Genomic DNA, 20,409 nt, shown 5'->3' with positions numbered 1-20,409 from the left:
TAGATAGGTGCATGAACATGAGACTGGATAAATGGATGGATGGATGGATGGATGGATGGATGGATGGATGGATGGATGGATGGATGGATGAGAGTATGGGACTACAGATGTACAGTTAAAAGAACAGACAGATGGACAAATAGGTGGATGACTGAATAGAAGGACAGACAAAAAGTTATTCACTACAGACTCCAGATCAGGGAACTAAGCAAATTATAAAGGCTATATGTCCCTGTAACTATCCCAGGGAAGACCTGTCACATGACTGACAGTGCACTAGCTAATATCAAAGACAACTTGCATCCTCTTCTCAACATCAGGACAAAGACTGAGGGCAAGGCTTTCATTTAAGGCTCCTCCCATCTGGAAGAAGAATCCACTTACATATACTCTCTGTGAGCAGAGTGCACGGCGGCTGCGTTGCTGTAACGCCAGAGGACGATGGCCGAGGACAGTACATCCAGGATGGCGTCAAACTAGAGAAGGAGACAGGACATTAGTGGCTCTCCAGAGTCAGCAAGGCATAACCATGAACACACAGGGGAACTGCACAGTGACCCAGAGAGTTTGAATAAATATCTTGGAGTTTACATATTTCTACATTGCAGCCACTTTGAACTCCATGGTGCAGCCCTGGGCATTACTGCTCTGGTAGCAGAGCTGTGGCCCTTGTACGATTGACTCTGTTCTCAGATCCCTAGGGTCCTGGCACTATGGAGATATGTGACAAGAGAAAGGAATGGGAGGTACAATTTTCTGAAATACGTGAAACTGTTTATACTACAACAGGCAAGATGGCATTGGCATTTTCCTATATATAGGAAATTAAAAAAAATAGTAAGTTAAAAAAATTCTAATTCTGACTCTCGTTGAAACTGTTTTAGCTAGGTTCAGGAAGTCTACCAACAGTTTGATATTGTATACAAATCTCTATGCTTTAGAGAGAACAAGGGAGAGAGAGAGAGAGAAAGGGAGAGAGAGAGAAGAGTTTCGAAGTGTGTATATGTTATGTGTGTCTGGATATATATATATACATATTGTGTGTGTGCACACGTGATGTGTGTATCTATGCTGTGTATTTACTTCTGGATGATGTGTGTTTATGCTATATGTATTTCTATTTCTCTCCGTGTATGTGTTGTATATGTCTGACTGTGTTTATATATTGTATATGCATCTCGCTGTCTGTATATGTGTTGTATATTTATTTCTGGATATATGCACATGTTGTTTGTGTTATGGGTACCAGTGTGTGCATGTGTAACTTTCCAGACAGTTTGAATCCTTTCTAAAACTCTTAAAAGAATTTGTCTCAGAGCAACACTCTCCAAACATTAAGCTTTTACAACAAGGGGCAGATGTGGGTCTGCAGCCGGGTACAGGATTCCCCATGTCTGTCAACAAGGAGGGAAAGAGCTTGCTTGAGACATCACACATCTCAGTTCTGTGCTAGTGCTGGCCCTCTCTTGAAGGGCTATGAAGAAATGACCTATTTCCACCAGGAGGCAGACAGAAAGCTCAGCTCCCCTTAGCAGGGCTATAGATAGACTGACTTCTAGCGTGAGCAGCCCCAATCCATTTCAACTTCCAGTGTCTCTTCCTACACCAGCAATATGCACCACCCCAGTGTCAGGACTACATGCAACTTGGAAGGGCACAGAGAGGCTAGTCTCCCCAAAACATCCTCTCAAGCAGCTCCTTCAGAGAACATGTGCACCCCGGATGTATACGTGGGAACTATCCTATCGTGACGCCATTTAATTCTATTGCATTGTCATTTGCACAGTTGTTTTTCCTAAATTTGTGCTTTCCATGCTCATTTCATATCTGTTAAGCATAAGCACCCATCTATTCCACGACTCCCTGAGAGCCGTGGCTCGGGGAAACCCATGCAGAACTTCATCACGGTGAGAGCGTTTCAGGCTACTTACTGCAAACCCAAAGGCAGAGGCGCTGTACCTCATGACGGAGACAGCTAGAAAGAAAGAAAACACCATTCAGATTTGACAGCCTCATGGTCTATGTGTTTCATTCGTGAGCTCGTCATCACAGTGCATACAACCTTTGAACACCAGGGGAAAGTTCCGAGAGAATAAAAATTTAAAAACCGATGTCTAAAAATTCAAAGAATTCAAAAAGAAGAAAAAGAAATTGTTTTCAAATTATACCTACAACACTTCCCCCACCATATTCTGAAGTATCCAAGGACCAACTTCAGGGAAAACAAAGTTAAGCACCTGTCAATCACATGGCTTCCGTGCCTTTGAAAATCTAGAAACTGAAAGCTGAGAGCTGGGAACTAAATTTCAGGTTTCAGTGAAGCTGAACCTGAATCCTCCTGCCTCAGCTTCCTCAGCTGCTAGGATCACAGGCCTGCACTATCAGGCCTGGCTGTATTTCTACTCTGAATTCATCTGCTCTAACTGGCCGTGGTACAACAGGTGGGCACAGTTAAAAAGCCCTCCCCCCCCCCACACACACATCGCGTGCCCCAGAAGGCCACCTGATTGGAAGATGTTAAACTGTGACTTCAAAACGTCTGCACTTGAGTTCTTTGGTGATACCAGGGCTTTCCTTGGAGAGCCGCAGGTTTCAAAGGAGTAGATGCCCAAGTTATTGCAGTGAGAAACATGAAGAGCCTCACCTCAGATTTGAGTTAAACAAATGCTGTCAGCTGGGTGGAGGGCTCAGTAGAGTAAATGCTTGCCTTGCAAACGTGAGAGCATGACTTTGACCCTTGGCTCCCAAGCCACAAAAGGCAGGCAAGCTAATGCACTTGCAATCCTAGCCCTGGGGAAGCGGAGATGAGTGGACCCCTGGGGCTCGCTGTCAGGCCAGCTTAGACTACTTGGTAGCCTGCAAACCAATAAGAGACCATTTCAAAAAACAAGGTTGGGGATGATTAAAACCACTCGCTGTTTTTTCAGAGGACCAGACTTTAGTTCCTAGGACCCATGTCAGGTGGTTCACAGTCTCCTGTTACTTCTAGCTCTAGGGAATCTGACACCCTCTTCTGGCCTCTTTGGAACAGAGAATATGCACACCTACAGATAAAGAGAAATAATACAAGTATATATACACACACACACATATATATATAGTATATATACAGATATAAAGAAGTAATAAAGTATATATAAAGTATATATACAGATATAAAGAAGTAATAAAGTATATATAAAGTATATATACCGATATAAAGAAATAATACATATACATATATAACACATATATGTTATCAAAGTTGTTTTTGGCCTATACAAGTAATTGTATTTGCATACATATATATGCAGGTATATTCAAATACAAAATACACACAAGTGTACACACACATGCATACACACACACCACACACAGGAGATAACCACCAAGGGGAGGTTTCTCTGACTCCATGGCATCCAATGCCATGTTTCACTCTCAGAACTACACTGGAAAATGAGTTAAGCCTGCCAGGTAGACAGATAAAGGCTAGTAAATCTGGACTATCATTATTATTCATGCCCCGTGCGGCAGGGCACTGTGAGCCAGTGGGGTCCTAGTGAACACATCCTTCAGAGGATGTGTTATTTACTCAGGACTCACCTTCATCTAATTCCTTGATAAGATGCAAAAAGCCAAAATTGCATGGGGAGTCAAGAGTCCTCTGAAGGGTCGCCTACATTTCTTTGCGCTAGCATCTTCCCCCTGTGGCCAGCTCTCAAACAGCTGTGAACAGCCATTAGCCCCAGACCCACACGGAAGAGCTCAGTAGCCTCCAAGGACTTTTCAAGAGCGTCAAGTAATAAGTTCATTTTCTTTGGCCTATAACTGAATCATAGCGCATCCTGAATCCAGGATAAGAATTACTTCAACAGAAGTGGGTAGATAGGCTTAGGTAGCCCTGTTTCCATGTAAATAAAATCACACTGAGGAGATTTCTTTCTTTTCTTGTATGTGTGTACATATGTGTGTGTAGGTACATGAGTATATGTGTAGAGACTGGAGGTAAAACCCCAGTGTTATTTTTCAAGAGCTGTCCGCCCCATTTTTGGGTTGGTTGGCTGTTTTTTGTTTTGTTTTGTTTGCTTTTTGAGGCAAGGTTCCTCTGTGTAGCCCTGGCTGTCTTGAAACTCACTCTATAGGACCAGGCTGCCCTTGAACTCAGAGATCTGCCTGCTTCTTCCTCATGAGTGCTGGGATTAAAGGTGTATGCCACTGCTGCCACCAGGCCCACCTCGTTTTATAAGACAAGGTCTCTCATTGGTATGAAACTTGCCAAAGATGCTGGGATGGCTGGCCAGCAAGTCCCAGGGGTCTTCCTGTCTCTGTCTCCCCAACACTAAGAATACAGTAACCCAACTCTCTTCTTGCAGTTCTGGGGATCAAGTTTAGTTCCTCTCACTTGGAGAGTCAGCACTTGACAACCTGGAGCCATCTATGCAACCACCAAACTGAAGGGTTTTCATTTCCAACCTTGCTCATGCAAGAATGAGTTGTGTCTGGAGAATGGGCCTGTACCAGGGTGATGGATGGAGGCACAGAGAGGTCCAAAGCACTTTGTGTACACATGGGCAAGCACAGCCCAGAGTTGCCATAGGGCCAAGACACTGCCTGTAAGATAGGAGCTAGACTCAGTTGTGAAGAACACACAGGGGCCATGTCAGCCTCAGCCATACTGCACCCTGAAAGCCCATGCAAGCAGCTGTGAAGCAGGGCTTTCCTATGAAGACAGCTCTTAGCAAGGTTGGGCCATAGAGCTGAAGGGAATCGGAACTCTAAGATGTCACGTTTCTGAGTCATCACCTACACTGGGGCAGAGATATGTAGGTGCCTTCGAGTCATGAATGTTCTCTGAAGTAACGCCAATCAATTCGTTGTTTCACCAGGGTGGGCTTGGGTGTCACTTCTTTGTCTGTTATTGGTCTCTCAAACAATAATAGTTGCTAACCTCTGAAGGACAGGAATATTTGAGGGTTTTTTCTTACTTTTCTGTGTTTTCTACAGTTATCATAAGTAACCATTCAGATTAGATTATATATTTTATTTGGAGAAAAACTATCCAGTAAAAATGAGCAAAGGTAAAAAAAAATGAGCAAAGGTCTGAAATGAGCTAGCAGGAGAGTTCAAACACATCTCTAGAAACAGAAAACACTGCTTACGAGTGCTTGGGGCTGTTAGGAAAGTACATGGCTATGTTATCCATAATTACATGTGGTTTCTGGGTCCCATGGTCTACATGAGCAGGTGTCTAATAGTCTCAGGAATGTGACTGTGGGCCACATAAGCCAGGTGACAGAACGCTAGCAGAATATCGCTCCTTGCCCTACAGTCTTCCAGCCTCCCAGAGTTTGCCTGTCCTAGGGCAGACTGTCATCTCACTAATAACTACACCCAGAAGCAGACACACACACAATGTAAGTCTTAAATAAACATTTGTACAGGCCTGGTTAAAAGACCAGTTTTTTGTTTTTTGTTTTTTGTTTTTAACTAAGTCAAACCAGACAGAAAAACATGTTGGCTGGAAATAAATTCAAACAGAAAGGCAGCTGGATAATGAACCGGACCCAGGAGATCCATTGTTACGGCCATGCCAAAGGCAGACCTGCAGCTGAGTAAGCAGGGGCTTGGAGGGAGGGTCTGCAAAGCAGAGACAAAGGGCCTTGGAAAGCGGAAGAGAGCATGCCAGCAAGGCATGCCAAGGACCAACAGCAAGACCCCCTGCACAACACCCAACAAAGACTCCTTCTTCAATTGCCAGCGAGATTTACAGAGACAATGAGGACCCATCTGTCATCCTCTCCAAAGTCAGGCAATAATTATCTTGAGCCTTAGCACTCTTTAGCAATACCCCAGGCCCCGCAACACCTCGGAGTTGTTAAATTATGTGAGCAGCAGAACTCTGTTAATAAATCAATCCCAGTTTAATTAGACTGTTTCTATCACTCAGATGCCTAGCAAACACCTCCCCCACAGCTGGGGAACAAGCCCACCCTGGAGAGCCACTTCTCCACCACCCACCATCAGAGGCAGGCTCTCCACTCTTGCTCACTGGAACCTGGGAATCAAAGAGCTGGGGCCAGAAGCAAGTTAAAAAGAAACGGTGGTTTTTCTATGTTCTAACTCACTCCAACAGGATCTCTACTGGTTTCCATACTCTAAATAAGATTATCAGCTACAGCAAAATTAGCGATAGGATTCTTACTTCAGGGGAAAGAGGAAAACTGCTTAACACATTCTTAAGAATATGATCAAAATATGCTGCATGAAATTCTCAAAGGAAAAAGAATAAGTCAACATTGTGTGGAGCTGGGGAGATGGATCCGTTGATAAAAATGCTTGAAACAAGAACAGGAGGACCTATGTTCAATGCCCAGAATCCACCCTATAAAAAGGCTGGGTATGGTACATGGTGTATTCTTGCAATCCCAACATTGGAGAGGGGAAGATCAGCAAACCCTTGGGGCTCACTGGTCAGCCAGTCTGGCCTATTTGACAAGCTCCAGGCTAGTGAGAGACCCTGTCTCAAGAAACAACGGGAATGGTACCTGAGAAGCGACGTCTGAGGCTGACTTCTGATCTCCACACACACGCGCGCACCTGTATATCCACACTCAACAACACACATAAGCACACAGACATACACACATTTACTACACATACATAAACGTGAGCATACACAAGAGAATAAGCTTGAAGAGGTTGCTGAACGCTGCCCTTGAGCTGCTGTGTCATTTGATAGCATCTTATGCCCATCTGCAATGAGAGGCCCATCCCGTTCAGGTGTCTCAAAAGAAACAGCTGCCGAGATGCTTCCTAAGCAGCGGGTGCCTCTCCTTTCTGCACGCCATTTGCAGCACACAGCCAGATTGCTCTACACAGCTCACTCCATCCTCATGTTCTGATGTCCTCCTGAACAGGCCGGACCTGCCCACTACTCTCCAGGCACACAGGCCTCCCTGCCGCTTTACCCCAGCCTTGCTCTTCTGCCCACAACACCTACCCCAGGGATCCAACTAACTGACCCATCATTTTTGGGCCTTTGCTTCAAGTTCCCCTCATAGGCCTGTCCTAGCTTTCCTATCTCATATTGCAACCTGGCCTACTCCATCTCCACTCTCGCTTGCCTGCAGTTCTTTATCCAGAGACATCCTACTGCAGTATCCAGCCCACTGATGTATGAATGTGTGCTACATCCTCTCCAATTGGTGCCCCTCCGTGATGGTTAAGACCGCCAACTTGACAAGATTTAGAATCACCTAGATGGCAAGTCTCTGGGCGTGCCTGTGAAGGAGCATCTAAATATGCTAATGACATGAAAAGACTCACCCTAACTGTGGGCAGCAGCATCACATGGGCTGGGGTCCTGGCCTGAGTAAAAGGGGGAAAGGGAGCTGACGGCAGCATTCATCTCTGTTTCCTGATTATAGATTCTATGTGACTAGCAGCCGCATGGTCCTGCTGGGATGACTTCCCATCATGATAAATCCCTCAAACTGCAAGCCCCAGTAAGCCCTCCCTCCCTTTCTCCCTTCCTTAAGTCACTTTTGTCTGAAGCTGAACCACAGCAATGAACAGAGTAACCACCTAGTTAAATATCCTACTCATTCACACGTTGTGTACGTCATTCACAAACTGTGTACGTCATTCACACGTTGTGTACGTTATTCACATGTTGTGTACGTCATTCACACATTGTGTACGTCATTCACACATTGTGTTTGGCTGGAGGCTTCCCTGGTCCAGGATCAGGACTAGGCTGTTATCACACATGTTTACTATCTTTCTTGTTAAAGTGTTCCAAATCCTGGAAGAGAATTTCCCTCACACAGGAGAGACGTTAATATCACATGGGGTATTAAAGGGTCACAGGGAAAAAACCACACTAATGAGAAACAGCTAAACTAGTATTGGTTACCCAAAGGAGTGTTTGTTTTCCCTGCCTGGCCCCTCCCCAAAACTAAAAGCTAAAGCTCTCAGCACTAAAACTAGATGGCATGAATGTTGCCTGCCAAGGTTGCTTCCTTGGCCTGGCACTGTTGGCGCTACGCTATACATTGAACCTCTCTGATATAAATCTGCTATCAGACATTTTGAAAATCTATTTCATTTATTTACTTTGCGTGCATGTCTGTGGAGGTCACAGACAGCTGACAAGAGTCATTCTCTCCTTCCACCATGTGGGCCTTGAGACTCGAACTCGGGTCATCTCTCCTGGCAGCAGACGCCATTACCCACTGAGCCATCCTGCTGGCCCCAAAGTACATTACACAGAATGACTGTATTGTAAAGAAGAAAAGCATACTATACAGGCCTTAAAAACCTGGCTAAGAGATGGTGCTGAAAAAGTATTTACTCATCTGATCTGCACCAAAGTCCTTAGAGGATCATTAACACTGCCGCTCGGGGAATAATAGTTAAACATGGAGGAGCATAGCTTTTTTCTCTCTCTCTCCTCCCTTCCTCTCTCCCATGGAAAACACACCAAAGTGATAAGAAATGTGGAAATCTAGAGAAAGAATCCAAAGGCCAAAGAAACCCAAGAAGCCCTGTTAACAGAAGCTTTCCTCTGTCCTGCCCCATCTCGCAGCCATTTCTAAATAATCACTGATAGGCTTAATATTAATTATAAATTTTGGCCAATGGCTCAACCTTATTACTAACTCGCTCTTACACTTAAATTAACCCATTTACATTAATCTAAGTATTGCCACATAGCCTTGGCTTTACTGGTCTGCTGGCATGTTGCTTCTTGGGCAGTTGCTGGGGTCTCTCAGCCTCAGCCCTTTTCCCTAAAACTCTGCTTGGATTTCCCGTCTGGCTCTATCCTGCCTTGCCATAGGCCAAAGTGACATTATCACCCAAGGAGAGCAACACAATTCACACGTACAGAAAGACCATCCCACAGCAAAGCCCATCTCACAAAAGTTATCTGCCAAATATATCAAAGGCCAGATGAACTAGAAGAAGAAGCCGAAAGCTGACAGCATACCTCAGACAAATCTGTGCATGGACTGAGAGCGTGGCTCAATGGCGCAGACCCTCCCTCCATCGAATTAGATATGGTGATATTCCCCAGGAATCCCAGCACTTGGGAGCCCATAGCAGGAAGACTCTGTGTTTTGGGCCAGCCTGAACTATATAGTTCTAGGCTAGCTTGGGCCCAAAGGTGAGATCATATCTTAAAAAACAAACATAGAGATCCAGCAAGCCATGGGTTCAATCCCTGGAACATACAGTAGGAGAGAAAACTGACTCTCGAAAATGTCTTCTGATCTCCACACGTGCCTCATCAATGCAGAACATTACCACTGGAGCATTTGAGAATAAGGGAGTGTGTTAGCAAAGTAACATGTATTCACACTGTGCTCTTGAGTTCTTGAGATCACAGATCTGTAAAGCTAAAACATAAGGCAACTGGATGAGCGGTTATTAAAGCTTGCTTGTGCAGAGAATGAGCTCATATATGCAGATAAAACGTCACAAAAGCTACGGAAACTAGGAGTGCTGACTGCCTCCAAAACCTGGGGGGCAAGACTGAAGGGAGGCTCTCCCTCCCCATATGGGGGTCTTCTGTGTGCACTGGCAGATATGTGTTCCTGGTGGACACAGGAGCCTTGCCCCTGGACAGGGTTGCTGCAAATCTGGTTGCTACGGGTTGCTATCACTCATCAGAAGAAGCCAATTCAGTCCAAAATGCCTGTGAAGATGACATTTAGAGCACCTGATAAACCCATTATCTGTTAATAGCCACAAAACTTAGAGTCAGAAATTTCCCAATAGTGAAGGTCCCAAAATATCATGTTTCTTCATTTTCAAAATCAAAACCACTTTTCTTCCTAATTATGAAAAATGAAGAGGGGCAGAAAGAGCCAGCAAGGAAAAAGAGGGTTGGGGAGAAGGTGGAGAAGGGAGGGTGTTTTTAGTAATATCGTGGTCCTGAATAGTTCCTGGGTAGATACACTATCAGGGAATGGGCTGTAGTATATAAAAGTCTCAAGTCTCCCCTCAGAACTGACTTGATCTTTTCTTTTGCTTTTTTTTTTTTTATTTTATGGCTGCATGTGGTGACATGTCTTTAATCCCAGTACTTGGGAAGCAGAGTCATGCCAATCTCTGTGAGTTCTAAGCCAGACTGGTCTACATAGAGTTCCAAGACAGTCAAGACTATATAGAGATAGCCTAGCTCAAAAACAAAACAAAGACCTTATTTTGTGTATGGGTATTTTGCCTGCATGTATATCTGTGCACTACATATGTGGAGTGCCCAGAGGGGCCCATCAGATCCTTCTGCAACTGGAGTTACAAACAGCAGTGAACCATAATGTAGTGACAGGTATCAGGCCCAGGTCCTCACACCAAGCGCTCTTAACCATTGAGCCATCTCTCCAGCCTCTGTGATCTCTTTTTCAAAGGCCGCCATCCTATCTGAAGCAGGTGATTACATAACCTTAATATCCTAGCTCAAGAAAATAAAACTGAGCTCAAGATTCATACCAGAATAAGGTAACTCTCTCAACAAATGTAACTGGCTTTCTTTGGAAATGTGTTAGCTGATGGTTTTTGTTTTGTTTTGTTGTTTTTGTGTTCCAGCCCTGTTCTGTTTCAATAGAGTATTGTCAGTGTTCAGTAACCTTGAGCTTGAGCTTTAATGGGTAACCCAAGGCAGAAACTGAAATAAAGGAAAAGAAACCTTGAGTTGTGTTTCCAAGTCAACAATGCGTATGTCTAGTGTACAATCTGAAGTGAGGAGATACAACAGCAAGGAGAATAGGTACTGGGGCAAGGCTCCATGGGGAAAGTCCGGCTATGCCAGACCCCTCGCCCCTGTGTAAAACCTGATGTGTGCCCATGACCCTAATTGCTGTGGTGGCTGAAATGGGAGGAACCAGTGTAGCCAAAGCTCTAGTTTGAGTAAGAGACTCTGTCTCACACACACACACACATACACACACACACACACACACATCTCAGAGAGTGGGAGGGGGGGAGAAGAAGGAAGAGGGAGGAGGGGAAGTAGGGACAATATTAAACCCATCAAACGACGAATACAAAACTAGAGAAGACTTGAGCAGGAACAGATGTGGAAGACCCAAGTCTGAAAAGCAAAATTACCCACTCTGTATGACATCACCATGCCACGTTTACCCAGAGTCAAACGGCCGGACTGAACTCTGATGGGCGTTTATAGATGGGGAGCTGTGTATTCTATGGAAATATCCCAGTGGTATTGAACTATAAATCAAAAAATTAATCTATGTTGATTTTCCAAAAAAGCAGATAACAATAAGGAGTAGTGTTTTTTTTCATAATCCTGAGACAATAACAATACTTTGATTTCTGTCCTTTTTAGGTGGTGCTGGAAATTGATCCAATAAGCCCTGGGTTCAAGCCTTAGCACCACAGACACCGTGCACAGTAGTGCATGGTGATGTAAGCCTACTACCCCAACACTCCGAAGATAGAGGCAGGCCAAGGCCCTTCTCAGTGACAGTGTTTGGAGCCATAATAGGTTATGTAAGCCCTTGTCTCAGAAAAGTGACAAAACAAGAAGCCAATTCCCACTCACGTTCGAAGGCAGAGAGACACCAAGGCAGCTGTGCCGCTCTTCATTCTTGGGATTGTTTAGAACCCAGGCCAGGAAACAGGGTCAACTATATCTGAGTGGGTCTTCCCACCTTAGTTAGCAATGAAGACAATCCCCCATAGACGTGCCCACAGGCTAAACCTGATCTAGATAACACGTCAAAATTGAAACTCTCTTTCAGAGTGATTCTAGGTTGTGTCAAGTTGACAGTTAAAACTAAACAGCACAGACACCAAGATGCAAGCAATAGGACAAAGGCCACAGTGGTGTCACCTGCCTAAATGTCACTCACTCACCTGTGTTTATTTGTTTTTGCAATCAAAGACATAGTAGTGGACAAAATGTCTGTGACGAGTGCTTATTGAGTGTTGATGCAAGGCGCCCAGCTACCCACTTCAGCTGCCATGCCTTCCCTGGGTGATGACCGTGATCCCCTTGAACTGCAAGCCAGAACAACTCTTCCTCCACTAAGTTGTCCTTGTCAAGCATTTTATCAAAGACCAGGAAAGGTAGATAGTACACTACGTCATAGGTCCCTGATGTGGGAGAGTCTTCTGTTTTGTGTTGATTTCATTGGTTAAATAAAGAGACTGCCTTGGCCCTTTAATAGGACAGAAAATTAGGTAGGCAGAGTAGACCGAACAGAATGATGGGAGAAAGAAGCCCAGTCAGACAGTCACCATGATTCTCCCACCCGAGACAGACACAGGTTAAGATCTTTCCTGGTAAGCCACCTCGTGGTGCTACACAGATTACTAAATATGGGTTAAAGCAAGATGTGAGAATTAGCCAATAAGAGGCTAGAACTAATGGGCCAGGCAGTGTTTAAAAGAATACAATTTGTGTGTTATTATTTCGGGTATAAAGCTAGCCATGCGGGAGCTGGGTGGGAACACAGCCCCGCCGCTCCCTCTACAGGTCCCCCTGAGCACGCCCATGTTTGTTGGCTGATGCAATGTATATCCCATGACTTGATTCAGAGCTATAATCATGCCTGACATTTGTTGCAGAAAAGGATGTGTGTGTGTGTGTGTGTATGTGTGTGTGAGGGAGAGACAGAAATAGAGACAGAGACACAGAGAGAATGAGAGAGAAATACACAGAGAGAAAAGCTGACAGAACTAAGTTTAGAAAAAAACCAATTGCCAGTCCCTTTCCACTGGGGCTAACACCACACAAGCTTCCTTCCACCATACATTGTAGTAGGATGTGTCAAGTGCTGTCTCTCAGGGGGTTTACCAGACTCAGTGCCCAGCAATCTTACTCCTAGAATGTCCCAGAACTCTAGGCTCCCCAAGGGAAATCAGGCGCTCAACACAGAGCATTCTGTGTGTGATTTAGGCACAGGGAGCCGTTATAATTTACAGTTTACTCTCTGGAGCCATGGAATGTTGCTCAGTTGGTAGAGCCTTCCCTGGTTCAGAGTCCCAGTGCCACTAATCCAGTGTGATGGACATGCCCATAACCTCAGCACGCTGGACACTGAAGTGGAATGATAAAAAGTCCCAGGACATCCTCAGATACATGGTGAGTTTGAAAGTTATATGAGACTCTGTCTCAGAAAAAGAATACAAATTCACTCCTCAGTGTAAAAACGTGTTTGATACCCAAATTCCACAAATTAACAGCCAGTCTTGCAAAGAAGCTTTTCTGAGGTTGACAAGCAATCTCAAGTCTGCTGCTAGCCACCTCTCCACAATCCAAAGACTAGAGCTCAGAGACAACCTGCCCCAAGTCACACAGCATGGGAGGAACTCCTGCTCAGGTCTGCAGATTCCCAGAGAGAAGTATACACAGTTGCCCTGTCCTAAGCCTTCGGAGGCTCACAAGTTCTGCAGAAGTTGCTCCCCATCAGATAGAACCTGCCAGGGATGGAACACGACAGGGCTCAGTCCTGGGATTACAGAGTCTCCATGGTAACACCAATTACATCTGATGTTCAGACATTTCACTGGTGGAATAAATACAAATGTTTCCACAGTCTACCTGAAGTATATGATAAATCTGAAAGGGGGAAAGGGCTAAGCCTAGAGAAATACACACCACTTGTATAAAAAAGTAGAAGACAACATTACTCAGATGGGAGCCTGTGCCCAGGTAAAGTCTCACACTTTGATGATCATCACAGTGGGGAGGGAAGTTTACAACTAGCAGCTAATACAGGCCAGATATCCTGCAAATTTTAAATACCTTCCTTGATCCATTCTTTCTAGAAAAAAACAACTAGCAGCTAATACAGGCCAGTTATCCTGCAAATTTTAAATACCTTCCTTGATCCATTCTTTCTAGAAAAAACCAACCCCACTTGAACTATATATTCTAATGCCCAATTCATTATCACTTTAATTAAAGTTGCATGTTCTTCACTTTAAGCTGGAAGAGTTCTTAGGGGTGGTCTGCTAGCTCCGGTGCACCCTCTTTGTGTGTGTGTATGGGGGGGCTGCCACGTGCACATGTGTTTGCATGGTGGCCAAGGTCAACCATGGATTTCTTCCTCAGGATGCTAGCTCCCAGGTTTTCTGATTGGCTATACACTAACCTTGGAGCTCACCAACTCTGCTAGGCTAACTGGCCAGGGAACACCAGGGATCTGTCTGTCTCTACCTCCCCAACCCTCGAATTACACATTTGCGACACCATGCCCAACTTTTAATGTGCATGCTGGGGACCAAACTCAAGCCCATCTGCTTGTACAGCAAGCCCTCTACTGACTCAGCTATGTCCTCGGGTCCTAGCCCAAACCCTTTAAGTAACAGGAAACCAGACCAAAAAAAAGTGAGGTTCAGCAGAGGAAGACACGTGACGGAGATGCCATTATTAACATGTTGAAATCAAAACCCTGAACCCCTACCTTGACTCTTAGCCATGTATCCTCCCTAGGATGCCCACTGTCCCAGGCTGGGCCAGCAGAGCTCAGAAGACCTTCTGCTTGTTATAGATCCTAACTGTGCCATGATCTGAAATGAATTTCCCATCGTGGCCTCTGAGAGGAAAACTGAGCAACAACAAGCCAATATTCTTTAGATTAGAAAACTAATACAGACGATTGCCTTGCCGGAGGAGGTTTAATATGGCATTTAGGCACTGCCTGTCTGCGTCACTTCTGGGATCCACACAATTAGTCAGAAGTGCAGCAGCGCCACATCAGTGGTGGTGACATGCCCGAGCCGCTCAAGCCCCAGTGATGACTCCAGAGAAGGCCAAGAGACTTTCTGCATCCTGTCTGTCATCACTGGAGCGGTCTGTGTTTCCCTTCGTGCTCAAGCAGCCTGAGAGACAATTAAGGAGCTATTTAGATGGCCTGAGGAAACAGAGCCTCGGTCTTCTCGGTCTTCTCGGGACATCCTCACCATCACACACACAGAGAATGGCAGAAGCACGAGGCTAGAGAACACTAGTCACTTCTCTCCAGAACAGAGTCCCATTGTGTGTGTGTGTGTGTGTGTGTGTGTGTGTGTGTGAGAGAGAGAGAGAGAGAGAGAGAGAGAGAGAGAGAGAGAGAGAGAGAGAGACCCAGCAACCAGCCCACATGAAGAGACTCTTTCCACAGTCCAATCTGAAGTATATGTTAAATCTGAAAATCCTAGAAAGTGGCGTATCACGTGTATCGGGAAGTAGAAACAACATTCCTACATGGGGCCTATTTCCAAGCAAAGGTCTACACTGTGGTGGTTGTCACAGTGGGAAGGTGAGGTTACAACTGGCATCTGGTAAAGACCAGATCTCCTGACAAATGTCTTACAGGGCACAGGATACTGCCCACCAATAAAGAATTAGCTATCTCAAAATGGTGGTAGTGCTGAGGGTGGAGTACCTTGCTCTGAGAAGATGAGACCAATCTCAGGTCCTGGGGGTCTGAAGACCAATGTAGTGCTCAGAGACCTGTGTTGTCTTTACTACTGAATATGGAATGATGGATGGATGGATGGATGGATGGATGGATGGATGGACGGACGGACGGATGGCTAACGGATAGATGAGAAAATGAAAGTCAAGATGTAATTCCAAGCTGGGATGTGCTCCAGTTGGCAGAGGGCTTGCCCAGCATGCAAAGAGCCCTGGGCCCAGTCCCCATCCCTGCATACACTGGGTGTAGTGGTGCACAATGGTCATGATACTTGACACATGGTGAGTTTGAGTTCAGCCTGGACTACATGAACCCCTGCCCACACCCACCCCAAAATAATACGTTACACTTGGGAAAGACATGTCTTCCTGAGCCCAGGAGAAGCACCACGCCATGGGGACTCTGAGATTCATCCACACAGAAGTGAGACTGGAGTGTGGGATTTTTCTCCAGTGGGAAAACATGAGGACAGTTACAGGTGTGGATCTGAGTCCAGGAAATGTCTGCTGAGATTTCCAGGTCATTGTGTCCTGTTGGGAGAAACACTCTGACACGTGGGAGTGGGCTAGAGAGCAGAGAGAAGTGAGGAGCTCTGAAGACACTTGACCACAAGAGTCTCAAGTCTGCTTGTATCATCCACACAGCACCTACCTTCTCCCATACTTGGGGATGTGGGCTTTCTTCACTCATGTTCTGTCTCCTATGCGCAGCCCTTGGTCTGGGTTTCCAGTCTTTGTCTGTCATTTTTTCTTTCATGTTACTTTTGAGGCTTCTCTCTCCATCCCACTAACACAGAAGGATCCAAGGGATACCTGAGTCCAAGAAGCCCACAAAGATTCAAAAGCCAGTGGAGAAAGCGGGCCCTCCCAGGCACAATAAGCTGAAAGTATTGGGTGACCGTGTTGTGTGATCAGGCCGTAGTGATCGAGAGCTGGCTCCTGAAGAAAGGGGATGTCATAGGCTGGCTGAATGGCTTAATGGGTAAAGTACTCGTTTGTCTCTGGACTCTTAAGCCTATGATTCTGGATAGTGTATCTGTAATTCCAGGGCCTACAGAGAGATGGGAGGCAGAGACAGGTGAATTGCCAGAAGGCTGAGGGCCAGCTGGCCTGGCTTTCATAGCAGCAAACATTACAGAGACCCTGTCTTAAACCTTCTGGAAAAGGTCAGATGCCCAGTGTTGTCCTCTGATCTCCACATGGCATGCCACATGTGCGCTACACACACACACACACACACACGCATGCACAGACACACACACGCATGCACACACATACACACGCATGCACACACACATGCACACACATGCACACACACACATGCACATACACACACGCATGCACACACGCATGCATACGCGCATGCACACACATACACACACATGCACACACGCACGCACACGCATGCACACACACATGCACACACACATGCACACACACACATGCACACACACACGCATGCACACACGCATGCACACACACACACAGATTCAAAAATGAGAAAAGAAAAGGGTATTACTAGCCAGCTAGTGGGTGGGCCAGGGAGCACAACGCCAGACTAGAAAGGATATGAGGATTTTAAAAACTGATGGAGAATTTAAAGAAGAAAGATGCTAAAAATGAGCCCTAGACTGTAACCTGACCAGGAAATTCTACAGAGTGACTCTAGCCATCAGGAAACCTTTACTGCGGTGTTTCTCAGTAACCCCTAAGTCAGGAAAGCTGAAGCACCAGCACCAACAGAGCCCGCTGTAGCCATCTTCCGGAGAAAGCTGGGCCTGGGATATAAGGGCTCCGGCTCACACAGGCCTAATTTTAGCCCACAAAATAAGCTCCGAGATAAAAGAGTCACCAAGAAGTGGCAGTAAGAATCCGAACCTTTGCAAACGGCCTGGCAGGACTCCTTCCCCACAAACAGATGCCTCTCTAAGGCCAAGGTTTTCATTTTAGGAGACAAAGGTCTTTCACACAAAAAGGAGCCAGCAGGAGAGATAGATAATGGCCTGGCCCCTCCTGGGGCTCCAGGCTGACAAAGCAAAGGGTTTCGAGTCCAGCAGGGGTCACACCTCTCTCAACAGCTAATGCATCTGAAAGTATTTTCACATCTAAACAGAAAGGACAGAGCTGGAATGCAGCCCTGAGTTAGGTCCCAAGCTCCGTATAGCTGGGGAGCGGTGCCCTGGACCCAGTTAATAATTCCAGCCCTCAGGAAGCAGGAGAAGAAGGTCAGTGAGGGGTTTGGGGACCAGGATTGTTCAAGAGGGACACTAAGATGGGCCATTGAGGGTATGGAGTTTATGCTGCAAACAGACAGACAGAGAGACAATACATAGGGGCCTCTGAGGAAAGAGTTCAGGTCCCAGCACCAGAGACAGACACCATGGCAGAAGCACTGAAGAGAACCAGCACAGCCCATGCAGCGGAAGTTGGGAGTATCTCACGGCTCTCTGAGGAGGAGGAGATTTCAAGGCACAAGCCTGAAGCTGGACTCTCCACATTCCCAGTAGGAGCTGGGAGGGGGATAATTGGAGAGCGGAAACTCACTCCCCAGGGTGAGGAAGCCTGGCACCTGTCATCTGTTAGAGAGGGATTGGCAACACCTCAGCAGGATGCCTGCCACACCTGTGGTGGGGAGAGCCTCCTACCGCAGGCAGGGTGGTCTGAGTAGCTGCTGGTCTCTAAACTTTACAAACCAGAAGTTTGTCTTCCTAGCAAGTCGGAGGCCAGCCTGGGCTATGATAGGCAGGCTTTGATCTGTGACATGGGATCCTATGTCAACCAAAACAAAGCAAAACCAGAAAGAATTACATTCACCAAATTTCCCACCCAGGGAGAAAAGGAACACTTTGCTTATGCTAAGGGCCTCACGGCCCTGCCAGCAAGCGTCTAGAACCTGAACGGGATTGTACAGCGTCAGTTCTCCTTAGCCAGTTATAACCCCAGCTCACTGCCAGTGTCCCTCTGCAAAGTCCCACCATGGGTGGTGTGTGTGTGTGTGTGTGTGTGTGTGTGTGTGTGTGTGTGTGTGTGTGATGTGGTGTGCACCCATTTGGAAGAGATTAATTTGATAATGAATTGCAATAGGCATCGTATAGCACCTCCCCAAGGCACCCAGGCACCATTAATATAGAAAACAGCAGGCACAGCTCAAGTAGCTGTCACTCAGCTCTGATGACTCTCTCCCTAGCCTGTCACAGGGACTTGACGCCCGGCCTAGACCCATGTAAAACGCCATGGCCTAATTGGATAAATGGCTGGTGTGTGGGTGGGTGTGCAGCCATGCGTGCGTATACACGGAAAACAATTTCTGTCCAGCTCAGCCATGTGGAGCCGCCCCATGTTCTTAGAGAGGGTGATTGTGTACTGACAACAGGACTTAGACTCCCGTCCTCATCTCCTCTATGGCCGAGATGCAAACCTCCATGCCGGGCACACCCAGGGCTTGTTCGCCTGTTTGTGAGACAGGGTCTCTTGTTGCCCAGACAAGCCTTGAACTCACTGTGTGACAGAGGACAACCTTGAACTTCTGGTCCTTCTGCCTCTCTCTGTCAGGTACTAAGATTCCAGGCCTGGGCTTGTGGGAGGGTCAAATACTAACTGAAAATCCTAAGGCATCTATAGCTGTCATTTCAAAAATGACTCATTTACAGCCTGAGTTTTTCTTGCTTGACACGTGGCCCTTGCACTGATGGAATGGCTCCATCTTTTACATGGCTGGAAGGAGCTTATTTGATGCTAACTTGAGAGATCTAAACTTACAGAAACAAAAGGGCAAAAAACAAATACAAATTGCTTCACCAAAGACCAACGATCAAAGCAGGGCAGTTGGCCATACCTGGTATTGAAATGGTTCTCAGCCTGAGGAGATGGCTCAGTCAGTGAAGTGCTTACCTCACAGGGGTGAGGACTTGAGTTTGCATTGCCAAACTCATTTTAAAACAGTGAGCATGGTGAGCATCGCAATCCTGGAGGATCCTGGGGCTATCCTAGGCCCACCAGTCTACTTAGAGAGTTCCAGGCTGGTGACCTTATTACCCACAAAGCAGAAGTATTTTAGACCTTGCACAGCAAGAAAGGAGACTTGGTAAACTAAGAAGCTGCATTTTTGTGGCACACTGAACGCATGCGCATGCTGTCTCTCACCTCAATGACTTCGGAAGCCAAGAAAACAAAGGTGAAGAGAGCTTGAATTCATTAGAGGTTGAGAATTAATCAGGTCATCTCAGCCCCATGAGTCACAGCCGTCAATTTAAGAGACATAACACCATACACACAGGCTTTAATGAGGGGGGTTTCAGAACTGTTTAAGAACAAAAACTCAGCTGTCAAGCCCTATTAAGCAGGTTGATGGAACATCCCATGGGGTACTCTGAAGAGTCTCATGGCAAGAGAAGCATGAAAGAAGATCCTTGTAAGGTGCTTGCCACCAAAGTGTGCAGTTCTGTATGTGTGACAAAAAAAAAATCCATTCATTCATTAACCGTGCAGTGAATGCTTTTAAGACACCAAGAAATTAACATGTTGGGGACTAAGGATGTAGCTCAGTCAGTTGAGTGTGTGGGTAAATGCAGAAAGCCAGAGTTCTCATTCCAGCATCTCCTGAGCCAGATGTGGTGGTATAAGCCAGCTTTTGGGTGGTGAAGGCTGGAGGATCAGAGATTCAAGGGCATCCACTGATGGTACCAAGGTTGACTTCCCTATCTTGTCTTGTCTAAAAAGGAAAAAAGAAACGGGGGAGGGGCTGGAGGAAGTAAAGGAGAGGTGGGGAAAGAATGAAATAATTAATCAATGCTTAATTAGACCCAAGACTAGCAGATTTGTAGGGCAAAATGGGGCAAAATGAGGGTCTATTTCTGGTTCAGACCAGCCTTGGCCCACAACTCTCTCCAAAGGTGTCCAAAGACAGTGCCTGGGGTGCCGTCCAGTTATCCATCTGCAAAACCCTGAAATGAAGATGGAAACACTAGCAGTGCTGGTGCAGTGGAAGCAGTGCTGGTGCA

At 46.0% G+C, this 20,409-nt stretch overlaps 1 protein-coding gene across 1 annotated transcript in view; it reads right to left on the bottom strand.

Moving 5' to 3' along the window:
• Positions 1–20,409, bottom strand: part of Tmem163 (transmembrane protein 163) — a 184,207-nt gene that overhangs the window by 68,682 nt on the left and 95,116 nt on the right. Inside the window, exons 3-4 of the mRNA XM_026779865.1 lie at positions 1,932–1,975; positions 385–476 (exon numbers count right to left, since the gene is read on the bottom strand). Of these exons, the coding sequence (XP_026635666.1) occupies positions 385–476; positions 1,932–1,975 (136 nt within the window). The remainder of the gene's footprint in view (positions 1–384; positions 477–1,931; positions 1,976–20,409) is intronic.

Source organism: Microtus ochrogaster, chromosome 6 (genome assembly GCF_000317375.1).
Source record: "Microtus ochrogaster isolate Prairie Vole_2 chromosome 6, MicOch1.0, whole genome shotgun sequence".
NCBI lineage: Eukaryota > Metazoa > Chordata > Mammalia > Rodentia > Cricetidae > Microtus > Microtus ochrogaster.
This window is presented reverse-complemented; position numbering and strand designations above follow the sequence as displayed.